This window comes from Neoarius graeffei, chromosome 10 (assembly GCF_027579695.1).
Source record: "Neoarius graeffei isolate fNeoGra1 chromosome 10, fNeoGra1.pri, whole genome shotgun sequence".
NCBI lineage: Eukaryota > Metazoa > Chordata > Actinopteri > Siluriformes > Ariidae > Neoarius > Neoarius graeffei.
Genome location: NC_083578.1, coordinates 7619509 through 7632567, shown reverse-complemented (window position 1 = coordinate 7632567; position 13059 = coordinate 7619509). Strand labels below are relative to the sequence as shown.

At 42.4% G+C, this 13059-nt stretch overlaps 1 protein-coding gene across 2 annotated transcripts; it reads right to left on the bottom strand.

The window, feature by feature from the left end:
• Nucleotides 1–2402: 2402 nt before the first annotated feature.
• pop5 (POP5 homolog, ribonuclease P/MRP subunit) lies at nt 2403–12695 on the bottom strand. Of its 2 annotated transcripts, XM_060930662.1 has the most exons (6): nt 12619–12668; nt 11445–11588; nt 10519–10661; nt 8424–8573; nt 5176–5259; nt 2403–2976 (listed from the first exon to the last, which is right to left on the bottom strand). In XM_060930662.1, the coding sequence occupies exons 3-6, from the start codon at nt 10577–10579 to the stop codon at nt 2831–2833; spliced, it is 441 nt and encodes a 146-aa protein (XP_060786645.1). In that variant the 5' UTR covers nt 10580–10661; nt 11445–11588; nt 12619–12668; the 3' UTR covers nt 2403–2830. The 2 variants fall into 2 exon arrangements, with proteins under 2 accessions (XP_060786645.1, XP_060786644.1); XM_060930661.1 differs by lacking the exon at nt 11445–11588 and having other exon boundaries at nt 12619–12695.
• Between the last annotated feature and the right edge of the window lie 364 nt (nt 12696–13059).

Genomic DNA, 13059 nt, shown 5'->3' with positions numbered 1-13059 from the left:
GGCAGAGTAAGCAGGGGTCACTGGTCATGTTTATGAAGCCAGCAGCAGTAGGAAAGAAACTGTTTCTGTGGCATGAGGTTTTGGTTTTGATGGGCCACGGCCTCCTGCCGGAGGGGAGTGTCTCAAAGAGTTTATGGCCAGGGTGGGAGGGATCAGCCATAATCTTTCCTGCCCACCTCAGTGTCCTGGAGGCAAACAGGTCCTCAAATGAAGGTAGGCTGCAACCGACCACCTTCTCTGCTGAGCAAATGATACCCTGCAGTCTACCCTTGTCCCTGACAGATGCAGCAGCGTACCAGGTGGTGATGGAGGATGGACTCAGTGATGGCTGTGTAGAAGTGCACCATCATTGTCTTTGGCAGGCTGAACTACTTTAACTGCTGCAGGAAGTATATCCTCTGCTGTGCTTTTGAGATGAGGGAGCTGATGTTCAGTTCCCACTTCAGGTCCTGGGTGATTATGGTGCCCAGAAAGCAGAAGGACTCCAGTGTCCACTGGTGAGCCATGCAGGGTGATGGGGAGAGGAAGGGCTGGGTTCTTCCTGAAGTCCACAATCATTTCCACTGTTTTTGCAGCATTTAGCTCCAGGTTGTTTTGGCTGCACCAGGTTACCAGATGGTTGATCTCCCACCTGTAAGTGGACTCTTCCTCACCAGAGATGAGTCCAATGAGGGTGGTGTCATCCATGAACTTCAGGAGCTTGATGGACTGGTGGGTGGAGGTGCAGCTGTTTGTATACAGGGAGACAGAACACAGCCTTGGGGGGATCTGGTGCTGATTGAGTGTTGGAGACATGCTTCCTCAACCTCACTTGCTGCTTCCTGTCAGTCAGGAAGTCAGTGATCCACCTACGGGGGGGGGGGGTCAGGCGCATTTAGCTGGGATAGTTTGTCCTGTAGCAGAGCTGGAATGATGGTATTCTTCAATGCAGAGCTTAAGTCCACACACAGGATCCTGGTGTAGATTCCTGGGGAATAAAGTGGAGGGCCGTGTTGACAGTGTCGTCCATGGACCTGTTGGCTCTGTAGGCGAATTGCAGGGGGTCTGTGATGGCTTTGAGGTGGGAGAGAACAAGGCACTCAAAGGATTTCATCACCACGGAGGTGAGGGCAATGTGTCTGTAGTCATTTAGTCCTGTGGTTCTTGATTTTTTGGGGGGATGGGTATGATGGTGGAGGACTTGAAACAGGCTGGCACGTGGCATGTCTCCAGTGAGGTGTTGAAAATGTCTGAACACTGGAGACAACTGGTCAGCACAGTTTCTCAAGGTGGATGGAGAGACAGTCAGGTCCAGCTGATTTATGGGGGTTCTGTCTCTTGATATCCCTCTTCTGAATGGTGAGAGGTGCAGTGGTGGAGGAGGTGGAAGGGGCCTTTGATGTTGACAGAGATGGAGGAGGAGCAGACTCCTGAAGAGAGGGGGGAGGTCCCATTGTTTTTCAAAATGGCAGCAGAAGGTGTTAAGGTCGTTTGCAAGGCAAAGGTTGTTGACAGAGTGAGGGGGTTTGGGTTTCTCCAGATAGATACAGTCGTTAGTCGAGAACTGGTGTTGTAGTTTCTCAGCATACAGCCATTTAGCATCTCTCACCGCCTTGCTAAACCTGTTTTTGGACTCTTTAAACCTGTCCATGTCCCCACTCTTGAACGCCTCCTCCTTCTGCCATCTCATCTGTCCAAGTCAAGCTGTGAACCAGGGCTTATTGTTGTTATAACTCACCCTGGTGCGAGCTGGTATACAGTTGTCCTCACAGAAGCTGATTTATGAAGTCACCGTCTCTGTGTACTCATCTAAACTGTTTGTGGCAATCCTGAAAACGTCCCAGTCTGTTGAGTCCAGACACGCCTGAAGGTCCTCCACAGCCTCCTTGCTCCACTTCCTTGATGTCCAGCTGTTATTGTACTAGCTTTATAATATGTAGTGTGATTTTGTATTAGGGTGGCACGGTGGTGTAGTGGTTAGCACTGTCGCCTCACAGCAAGAAGGTCCTGGGTTCGAGCCCCGGGGCCGGCGAGGGCCCTTCTGTGTGGAGTTTGCATGTTCTCCCCGTGTCCGCGTGGGTTTCCTCCGGGTGCTCCGGTTTCCCCCACAGTCCAAAGACATGCAGGTTAGGTTAACTGGTGACTCTAAATTGACCGTGAGTGTGAATGGTTGTCTGTGTCTATGTGTCAGCCCTGTGATGACCTGGCGACTTGTCCAGGGTGTACCCCGCCTTTCGCCCGTAGTCAGCTGGGATAGGCTCCAGCTTGCCTGCGACCCTGTAGAAGGATAAAGCGGCTAGAGATGAGATGAGATTTTGTATTACATAACATGCAAACTTTGCAACGTGACAAGTAATATTATTTATAATGTTTTATAACTTTTATACAAAACAGCATAAAACAATAAGACATTTTGTTATCAATTTATTTTTCATTGTGCAATGGCATTTACAACAAAAAAAAAACTTCAGTCAGTCTTGAGGCAGATTATTACAATAGCATGACGCTTTTAAGCATAAAATGCAAAAAGGTAATTTTACATTAAGTGTAGAATAAGATATTCCATCTTTACAGTAACCGTCTGCCTTGTTTACAGCATGCATAAGGCATAGAAAACAAAAAGTAAAATCAGGTACGTCACAGACGCCGGGATGATTCCAAGGGTCCTGTGTAAACATTGAGGCTAAACGAGGAACTGAAACTCAACCAGGCTTGGGTATTAACCGGTTTGAAGGCCCAAAAAAAAAAAAAGAATAAAATAAAATGCCACCCCTGAATATAATACAGATAACATCATAATTAATTTGAATAGTGCGTCTCTGCAGGTCTGTGGTGTGATTCAGAGTTAGGTTTATTCCTCTTCATCATCATCATCATCATCACGATCATTGCCACCTTCATCATCATCGTCGTCATCATCGTCGTCGTCGTCATCATCTCTGATTTTTTTTTGCAATGAGCAGCTCAACACTGCTCTCCTCACTTCCTGTTTTTCAGCTGGTGTAAGGGAAAAAAAAGAAACACAGCTATGTTTCAAAGCCAATCAATCAGGGGTTTCCTCTTATACTTAAACAATTCTAAAAAGATTTATAACTTTTGCCGCAACACTTTGAGGCTCTTTTAGTACTTTTAGTTCTTTTCTCTATAGCAATGATCCCAGAAATCATCATTTCCGATAATTTCTCATGAAACCAGTGGTAGTCTTTCAAACAGGGGAGGCTGGTCAGTTACGATATTTCCAGATTTTAAAAGAAAAAACATCAATTTTGCCCATACTCTTGCCTCTGATCTGGCTGATTGTTGGCAGGGTCACAAACTGTGAAATAACAGGTTCTTTTGGCCCATTAGCCTACTGTCCAATATACATGATGGTGGTGTTGGGGGGGTATATTTTAACATTTTATATTTTAAAATTGTGGCATGTTGTTTAAAAATTGATCATTACTGAAAGCAGCTCTTTGTCAGGAACCTCAGCAGTAACAGCAGAGTGTTCTGGAATAGGCACAAGCACTGACCTTGGGGAGCCAAACATAGAGCTGGGTGCCACACATTTCATTCAATGACACTTTCCCTATATTTTACTTATTGTGACTGAGAAATGTTTTATTGACAATTTTGATAACCCTTCACTTTTAATCCAGGTCTGTAGTGTGAAATGTTCTCGGCTGTGTTTTTGTTTAAAAATGTTTTCCAAATTGTAGCTGTGTTTAATTCATATCCAGAAAAATATATATTCCAATATAATATACTCAGCATAAACATTTTAAATAGATTCTATATTTTTGGTCCATCCATGACATATTACTAAAGTAGCCTATTTACTGTTGTTGATGTGGGTCACTTGCTGTTAGCCAATTCACTTTCTCGTACCAGGAGAGCTGAAAGGAACGAGTATTATTCCCTACCTTTTTCACCAAGTCAATTTGAGGCGTTGGTCTACCCTGCTCTTTAATTTTAATTTTTTCCTCGAAAGGAAGACTGGCAAATGGCTTCGCCAAAATTAAATCAGCAATGCTTGGCATCCGTGCGCAGCTTTCTTGCTAGCTGACTAGCCCCCTCAAGTTCAGTCACTCAAATAAACGAAAATTTCTGGAACTAAGATAGCAAACTTGACACTATATTTACACTTTATTTACAATGAAAATATATACAAACTAAAAAAGCTGGTAGAAACCGTATGTAATGAATGAAATCGAAATGTAAGCCGATCTCTTACAATACACCACAGCACTTGCGAATCCGCATGGGACTGAACTGATGTTGCCAGATACTGCTGACGTTATCCAGCCCAAAATATGTTCAAAACCCGCCAAAATGCACTTAAAACCGCCCAATTGGGCGGGAAACCCCCCAATCTGGCAACACTGTACCGCTGCCTGTCTGTAGTTGAAACGAGCTGTCAATCAAAGAAAATATCCGGCCGCTTTCACCAATCACCAGTCTCCTCGCAGAAACTGCCATGTCCCTCCCATGTGAGGCTGGGAGTCCGTGGGCGGGCGTTTTCGCAGTATTTGTCCAATAACCGTCTTGCATTTTGAGATTGAAAAGCGTAGAGCTCCCAAATGCCGTTGAAGTCCATTGAGGCTGGGAGTCCGTGAGACTCCGTGGGCGGGCATTTTCGCAGTATTTGTCCAATAATTGTCTTGCATTTTGAGACTGACAAGCACATAGCTCCCAATCCACTGAGGCTGGGCTGCATCGCGCTGTCACGAGGGGGAAAAACTCACGCACACATTAGGCGAACTGGGGAAAGTTATAAGGGAATGATTTCGCACTGTAGTTGGGTTGAGCACATATATTTCTATGATTCTGGATCTGAAATAGCAATGTTATAAGGTCGGCTATAACAAAAGCCTAGCGCAATTCATCCTACACGATGTTCGTCATTTTTAGAGGAGGCTGAGCCTCCCTCGCTGTCTTAGAGCAATCGCCCGTGCACGAAACAGCAATTCTAATAATTAAATTTCGATCACATCTTTAGTGCCACGTATACCGCATTCTCTTTACATGACCAACTTTAACAAAAATCAAGCTGGGTCAATGCTTTCAATGCCACAGTGACTGCAGTCGCAAATTGCTTTACACAGCCGACACCTCATAAATCTGCCTTAGGGTTTATTCTGAGAAACATTGAGAGGAGCAGGATAAAACGCTGGGAGGAAAATCTGTTGGAGCTGAGATCGGAGCAGCACTTACCCTCAGTCTTACAGTGCGGCAGCATTCGGCACAGCTGCTGCCTCCCGTATCGCACAAGAAACTTCTGACACGTTCTGATGGTGCCTGTGGGTGAGAGAGACAGTGAGCATCAATCTAGCTGTGGAATTACTTGCGAATTTTTCGTATAAGAAATCTGTTGTTCATAAAAATCCTGTAAATTCTTTTAAAAAAAATTTCATATCCTACTCATGCTCCTGAGTGAAGACTAATCTATTCATCTAATGGTAAACCTTGACTGGATCGACTTCCAATCATTTTCTCTGAATCGACTGCAACGCTTAAATATGCTTTTAATTTGGATTTACTCTTAAATTCTCCTCACTGAGTCCCATCTACTTTTAGTCTAGTTTAGTTTTTGCTTTCTTGTTACCGATTCCTGAGCTGTAATTTTTAAAAACAAAAACACTTCACTCCACATCCGTAACTACCTTTTTGTTTGTCTCCATCACTGCTGCTACAATAATGCAAACTTACACGAACCTGAGAATGATAACTGCTACTTGTGTTCCTGTATTTACTGGATTAGCCCACGGGTCACAAACACTTTGAATTTAATATGCTCATTTGTTTATCTAAAACTATAAAAGTGGTGCTTGAAAGTTTGTGAACCCTTTAGAGTTTTCTAGATTTCTGCATAAATATGACCTAAAACATCATCAGATTTTCACACAAGTCCTAAGAGTAGATAAAGAGAACCCAGTTAAACAAATGAGACAAAAATATTATACTTGGTCATTTATTTATTGAGGAAAATGATCCAATATTACATATCTGTGAGTGGCAAAAGTATGGGAACCTTTGCTTTCAGTATCTGGTGTGACCCCCTTGTGCAGCAATAACTGCAACTAAACGTTTGCGGTAACTGTTGATCAGTCCTGCACACCGGCTTGGAGGAATTTTAGGTGGGGTTTACATTAGACCGTATCAGCGGATCATCAGATTAACGTTTTTAAAACGATTAGTGTGCACACAGCAACGCCAATACACGATTTGCGTGCATACAGCAACGCCAATACACGGATACGCTCGGCTCCGCAGGCATCCTGCGCTCCAAATCACTCCGCCCTGAACAGCGAGTGCCCTCTGGAGGGTGCGCACTCCGGCCCTGCGCAGCTCACAGAGCGCGCGAGTGGAGTGCACGAGCAGTGATTTGGGACTGAGCCACTGTGTGTGTGATCTCAGTGCATACGCGTCACTTCCCACTTGCAAGTGGAAGGATGGCAAGCCTAAAGACAATCATAACTACACAATGGGCAGTATTTGCATCAGTATTTGCAGTATTTTCATACTTTTATACTCTTTAATGAAAGGTGATACAAGGCGGAAGTCCGCGCCGTTTTTCAGCAGTCGCGTCACATGACCAACACCAGCGAATCAGGAAGGTGGATGTCACAGTGACGTTGTCCAATGACGATGCCAGCTAGAGCTCAGCACAGCGTATCCGCGTATTCTCAATGTTTACACAGCACCGGACCAGACACGATCTAGATTGAATACGTGGACCCTGGCAGATTCCCGTTTCCCGGCGTTTCCAGGCGGTTAAATGTAAACGGACAGTGCATCCGCGAAGAAAACGAGACAGATACGGTCTAATGTAAACTTGGCCTTAGCCCGTTCCTCCGTACAGAACAGCTTCAACTCTGGGATGTTGGTGGGTTTCCTCACATGAACTGCTCGCTTCAGGTCCTTCCACAACATTTCCATTGGATTAAGGTCAGGACTTTCTCCTTGCAGCCCTGCCATGCACACCATTGTTGTTCAGTGTTCTCCTGATGGTGGACTCATGAACATTAACATTAGCCAATGTGAGAGAAGCTTCAGTTGCTTAGAAGTTACCCTGGGGTCCTTTGTGACCTCACCAACTAAAGCTGCTTTTCCACTACCAACGCGGCTGAGTTGGGCTGAGCCGTGCGGTGCTGAGTTGGGCTGAGTCGAGCTGAGCGGGGCTGTTGGAGTTGCATTTCGACTACAACCGCGCTGGCTGGAAGTGGGTGGACAGCGAAAGTGGGTGGACGTCACGTGATGTCATTAGGCGGCGCAAACAGTGACATCAGTGAGCTTTTAAGCGGTAGTCTCACGACCCGGAGAGTAAACAATAAACATGGAGGACATGGAGTCGTTAGTGTTGCTGGTCTTGGTGCTGTGGCTTGTTGTCACCGACAACGCCAACAGATACTGGCAAGAGCATATAGATGAGGCGAGGCGCATAAGGCTTCAGAAATTCTCATAATTCGTAATTATTCTTCTTCCGGGTTTACGGTGTTTACAGATCCCAGCGTGCTCGCGGGGCGTGTGTGGGCATGTGAGGACACTCCTCCTCACCAATCAGTGCACAGGGGAGTGTCTCCTCACGCCCCTAGCCCCACTCGGCTCGGTTTGGTTCGCTTCAGCCCTACTCCAAAACCGTGCGAGTTTTGGGTGCTAAGCAGGGCTGAAGCGAGCGGAGTCGCGCCGCTCTGAGGTAGTCGAAACGCGAGCTGTGTCGGGCTGAAGTGAGCTGAAAAAGGGTAGTGGAAAAGGGCCATATTACACACCTTGCTCTTGGAGTGATCTTTGTTGATCGACCACTCCTGGGGAGGGTAACAATGGTCTTGAATTTCCCCCATTTGTACACAATCTGTCTGACTGTGGATTGGTGGAGTCCAAACTCTTTAGAGATGGTTTTGTAACCTTTTCCAGCCTGATGAGCATCAACAACGCTTTTTCTGAGGTCCTCAGAAATCTCCTTTGTTCATGCCAGGATACACTTCCACAAAGATGTGTTGTGAAGATCAGACTTTGATAGATCCCTGTTCTTTAAATAAAACAGGGTGCCCACTCACACCTGATTGTCATCCCATTGATTGAAAACACCTGACTCTAATCTCACCTTCAAATTAACTGCTAATCTTAGAGGTTCACATACTTTTGCCACTCACAGATATGTAATATTGGATCATTTTCCTCAATAAATAAATGACTAAGTATAATATTTTTGTCTCATTTGTTTAACTGGGTTCTCTTTATCTACTTTTAGGACTTGTGTGACAATCTGATGATGTTTTAGGTCATATTTATGCAGACATCTAGAAAATTCTAAAGGATTCACAAACTTTCAAGCACCACTGTACATATATGCAATGGAGAACGACTGAAAAAACTAGAGGATATAAAGAGTCTGGAAAGTTCTGTGGATATCCTGCAGGTGTGTTCTCTATGACTCCACAGAACGTTCGATATCCTCTTACCTCCGACGTGTATACAGTTGAAGAAGCACTGTATTTTCCGATTGTTGCTCCATATACTGGTGATGAAGGGCAGAGCAGACCAGAGGAGCTGATAGTGAGCTTTCCGTAACCGTAGCATCACCACTCTGGTGTAGGCGTTCAAGTACGTCACTGAAACAAACACACACACACAAAAGTACACGCTTTAATATTATTAACATCCCTTTTGTTGTTGTATTAAATCTGTAAAAGAAATCCAAACCCACTGTTCATTTACACCAACGTCTTCAATGTGAAGTCTGCGTTACCTGTACTGATCCATACGCTGTTTGTTTTCTTACCTACTGCACTCGAATATACACTCACTGGTCACTTTATTAAGAACACCCATACCTCCACCTGCAGTTTTATGCAGTTCTGTAATCAGCCGATCCCTTGACAGCAGCACGATGCATCAAATCACGCAGATACAAATCAAGAGCTTCGGTTAATGTTCGCAATGTTCAAACATCAGAATGGGAAAAACTGATCTCACAGTGTGACTTTCTTTCACTGTGGCAGTATGGGTGTTGGTTTGAGCCAGATGAGTATTTTTGGTTTGAGTATTTCAGAAACTGCTGATCTCCTCCTGGGGTTTTCACACACAACAGTCTCTAGAGTTTACACAGACAGAATGGTGCGAGAAACATTGAGTGAGTGAGTGAGCGACAGATCTGTGGGTGGAAAAAACAAACGCCTTGTTGATAAGAAAGCTCAGAGGGAAATGGACAGATTCAAGGTGGCTCAAGCTTTTTGGCCAGGAAGAATATAGGTGGTGTTTACATTAGACCGTATCAGCGGATCATCAGATTAACGTTTTTAAAACGATTCGCGTGCACACAGCAATGCCAATACACGGATACGCTAATCACATGACTAATTAGACGGCACGTAAGTTGAAATGTGTAAATGTGTAATGTGTAAATTCCTCCTCAGCGGCTCGGCTCCGCAGGCATCCTGCGCTCCAAATCACTCCGCCCTGAACAGCGAGTGCCCTCTGGAGGGTGCGCACTCCGGTCCTGCGCAGCTCACAGAGCGCGCGAGTGAAGCGCACGAGCAGTGATTCGGGACTGAGCCGCTGTGTGTGAGATCCCAGTGCATATCGGGCATGCGCAAGTCACTCACCACTTGCAAGTGGAAGGATGGCAAGCCTAAAGACAATCATAACTACACAATGGGCAGTGTTTGCATCTTACCATGAACAACATTAAGAATGACAAAGCAAAGCATTATATTCATACTTTTATACTCTTTAATATACTTTTTTTTTATACTTTTTTAATTCATACTTTTATACTCTTTACTCCAGCGAATCAGGAAGGTGGATGTCACAGTGACGTTGTCCAATGACGACGTCAGTTAGAGCTCAGCACAGCGTTTCCTCATTCCTCAATGTTTACACAGCACCGGATCAGATACGAACTGGGTTGAATACGTGGGCCCTGGCGGATTCAAGTTGTTCCGCCTGTGGAGTCGTTTCCCGGCGTTTTAATGTGCACGGACAGTGCATCCGCGACGAAAACGAGACGGTCTAATGTAAACACCACCATAGTAACTCATATAATCACTCTTTACAACCGTGGTGAGCAGAAAAGCATCTCAGCGTGCAACAGAAAGAGAAGAACACATCGGGTTCCAGTCCTGCAGCCAAGAACAGGGAGCTGAGAATCAACAAGTTCCTATTAAAGTGGCCAGTGAGAGTATATTACTGAATTAATAATGGTTTCTCAATAATTGACTTTTGAACAAAGACATATTCTTGCTCACATAATTAAGGAATAAAACTTTGCATGTTGTGCTTTTACAGGAATTTAATCAACTATGACTCAGTATAATGAAGTTAGTTATCACTTTGAGGTTGATTATTTTCCGATAACAGCACCTCCACAAGGAGCTTATTCTTCTTACACCACAATAATACGCCAATTATTCTCCCCCACTTAAAGAACACTACGTTGCAGATTTTATCCATAAACAGTTGCATTTATTGTTCTTGAATGTTGAATTGAAGAAGAAAAAAAAACGCATTAAAATGCATCATGTTCCCCACACACAGTGTTTGAGAGTAAAGTCAGACCTGAAGTTCCGATGCTGAAGAGTGCAGCGCCATACTCTCCATGAGCTTTAATCACTGCCATTTTCACCGCCTGATAAATGGCTTTTTCCACCAACAAATGCAAATTGCTGGAGTCTGAAACACACACCTCACACAGCAGGTACCTGAAACACACACACACACGTGAAAGAATATGGCATGTGTATACACATACATTATATATACACATACATACATATACACATACATATGTGTGTGTGTGTGTGTATAGCCATATTCTTTCATTTGTTTTTGTTTTTTTGTGTGTGTGCGTATGTATATATTAGTGCTGTCAAAAATGTCGCGTTATTAATGCGTTAACTTGACTCAATTTTAATGGCGATAATTTTTTTATCGCGAGATTAACGCTCTGTGACATGATGTAGGTTTTTCATAAGCTTTTGAAACTGCCAGGAACTTGGAACAGAGACTTTGCTTAGAAAAACGATAGCAGCTAGACTGTAATGCCACGCCCCGCACAGCCAGAGTCCTCTACCCTCCCCCAAAGAACCAGCGCGGGCAGGGCGCGCTAGTAGAGATGGGATTTATGGCTCTTTGATGGGATCCGCATCTTTGTGATCCGTTCTTTGAAAAGAGCCGTTCAAAAGACTGGCTCATTTGGCTCTTTTTAAATATTTATTCAGTTTTAAGAAGACAGTGTCTAAAGAAGCCAGATCCCTCTGAACTGTAAACTCAATGCTATCCCAGAAATCCTTCCTGTAATATGCAAATTTGGCCGCCTCTGATTGGACAGCGCGACGCATCAACAGGCAGAAAGTGTAAAAGTACAAAATGTGTTAAGTGAGCTGAAATAGTAAAGATCAGATTCAATGCAATATTTATCAACGAACAACGTAAAGTTAATATAATAGTGTACTTTATATTATAATCAAGCATGTCAAGCCTACCGTCACTGTGTAACCTGTCTCTCTGATTAGATTAATCAAGCAGTAGATCACTTCACTCATGGTTCTCTTGCTAGCCTCGGGGCGAAGAGCCACGGTGCTCAGCTTAGGTTTCACTTTGCCGTGGCTGTGTCAAGACGTGTTATGCTTTGCAATAAAAAAAACATTGGTACAAAACAAGCCAATTCACTTTTTTATGCTGGTAAGAGAATTACAATGGTTTTTCATGTGACAAAAATGTGCGATTAAATTGCGATTAATCGCGAGTTAGTCACGACATTAATCACGATTAAATATTTTAATCGCTTGACAGCACTAGTATATATATATATATATATATATATATATATATATATATATATATACACTTTCATGTGTATGTGTGTATATACACATGCCATATTCTTTCACTTGTTTTTTTTTGTATATATATATATATATATATATATATATATATATATATATATATATATATACACAAAAAAAACCAAGTGAAAGAATATGGCATGTGTATATACACACACACATGAAAGAATATATATATATATATACACACACACACAAACAAGTGAAAGAATGCACAGTATACACTCACTATAATGAAAGAATGTACAGTATACACTCACTATAATGAAAGAATGTACAGTATACACTCACTATAATGAAAATGTACAGTATACACTCACTATAATGAAAGTGTACAGTATACACTCACTATAATGAAAGAATGTACAGTATACACTCACTATAATGAAAGAATGTACAGTATACACTCACTATAATGAAAGTGTACAGTATACACTCACTATAATGAAAGTGTACAGTATACACTCACTATAATGAAAGTGTACAGTATACACTCACTATAATGAAAGAATGTACAGTATACACTCACTATAATGAAAGTGTACAGTATACACTCACTATAATGAAAGTGTACAGTATACACTCACTATAATGAAAGTGTACAGTATACACTCACTATAATGAAAGAATGTACAGTATACACTCACTATAATGAAAGTGTACAGTATACACTCACTATAATGAAAGTGTACAGTATACACTCACTATAATGAAAGTGTACAGTATACACTCACTATAATGAAAGAATGTACAGTATACACTCACTATAATGAAAGAATGTACAGTATACACTCACTATAATGTTGTTTACCTGTTTTTTATCCGCACCATTCTCTCTCACCGCGCGCGTGCTACACAGCTCAAAACATTTCACTCACTTCTCTTCCGGGTTTTTTTTTAACTGTGGACCAATCAGAAAGCACAACAGGCCTTACGTCACCGCGCGTGTGTGAACGTAATGAATTGATTGCCGGACTTTATCGATACACCTTGATCAAGATTTAAATATGTAATAATAATAATAATAATAATAATAATTTTAATTTTAAATTATTTCTTATCATAAAAAATGAAATAAATTAAAAAGGGCATTTTACTGTTGTGTCCTTCTTGACATTATCCGATAGATGGCGCTAAAAGAATGTTATAAATAAATGTCAAATAAGTTATTAATAATAATAATAATTATTATTATAAATTTATTATTATATTATTATTATGTGGAATTTAATTTTTATTATATTTAAATATT

Coding starts and splice junctions, on each gene's coding strand:
- pop5 (XM_060930661.1), bottom strand. CDS start 12,638: ATGGTGCGGATAAAAAACAG. Junction 10,662..12,618: donor ATGGTGCGGATAAAAAACAG/GTAAACAACATT, acceptor TGTGTGTTTCAG/GTACCTGCTGTGTGAGGTGT. Junction 8,574..10,518: donor CTTCAGCATCGGAACTTCAG/GTCTGACTTTAC, acceptor TGTTTGTTTCAG/TGACGTACTTGAACGCCTAC.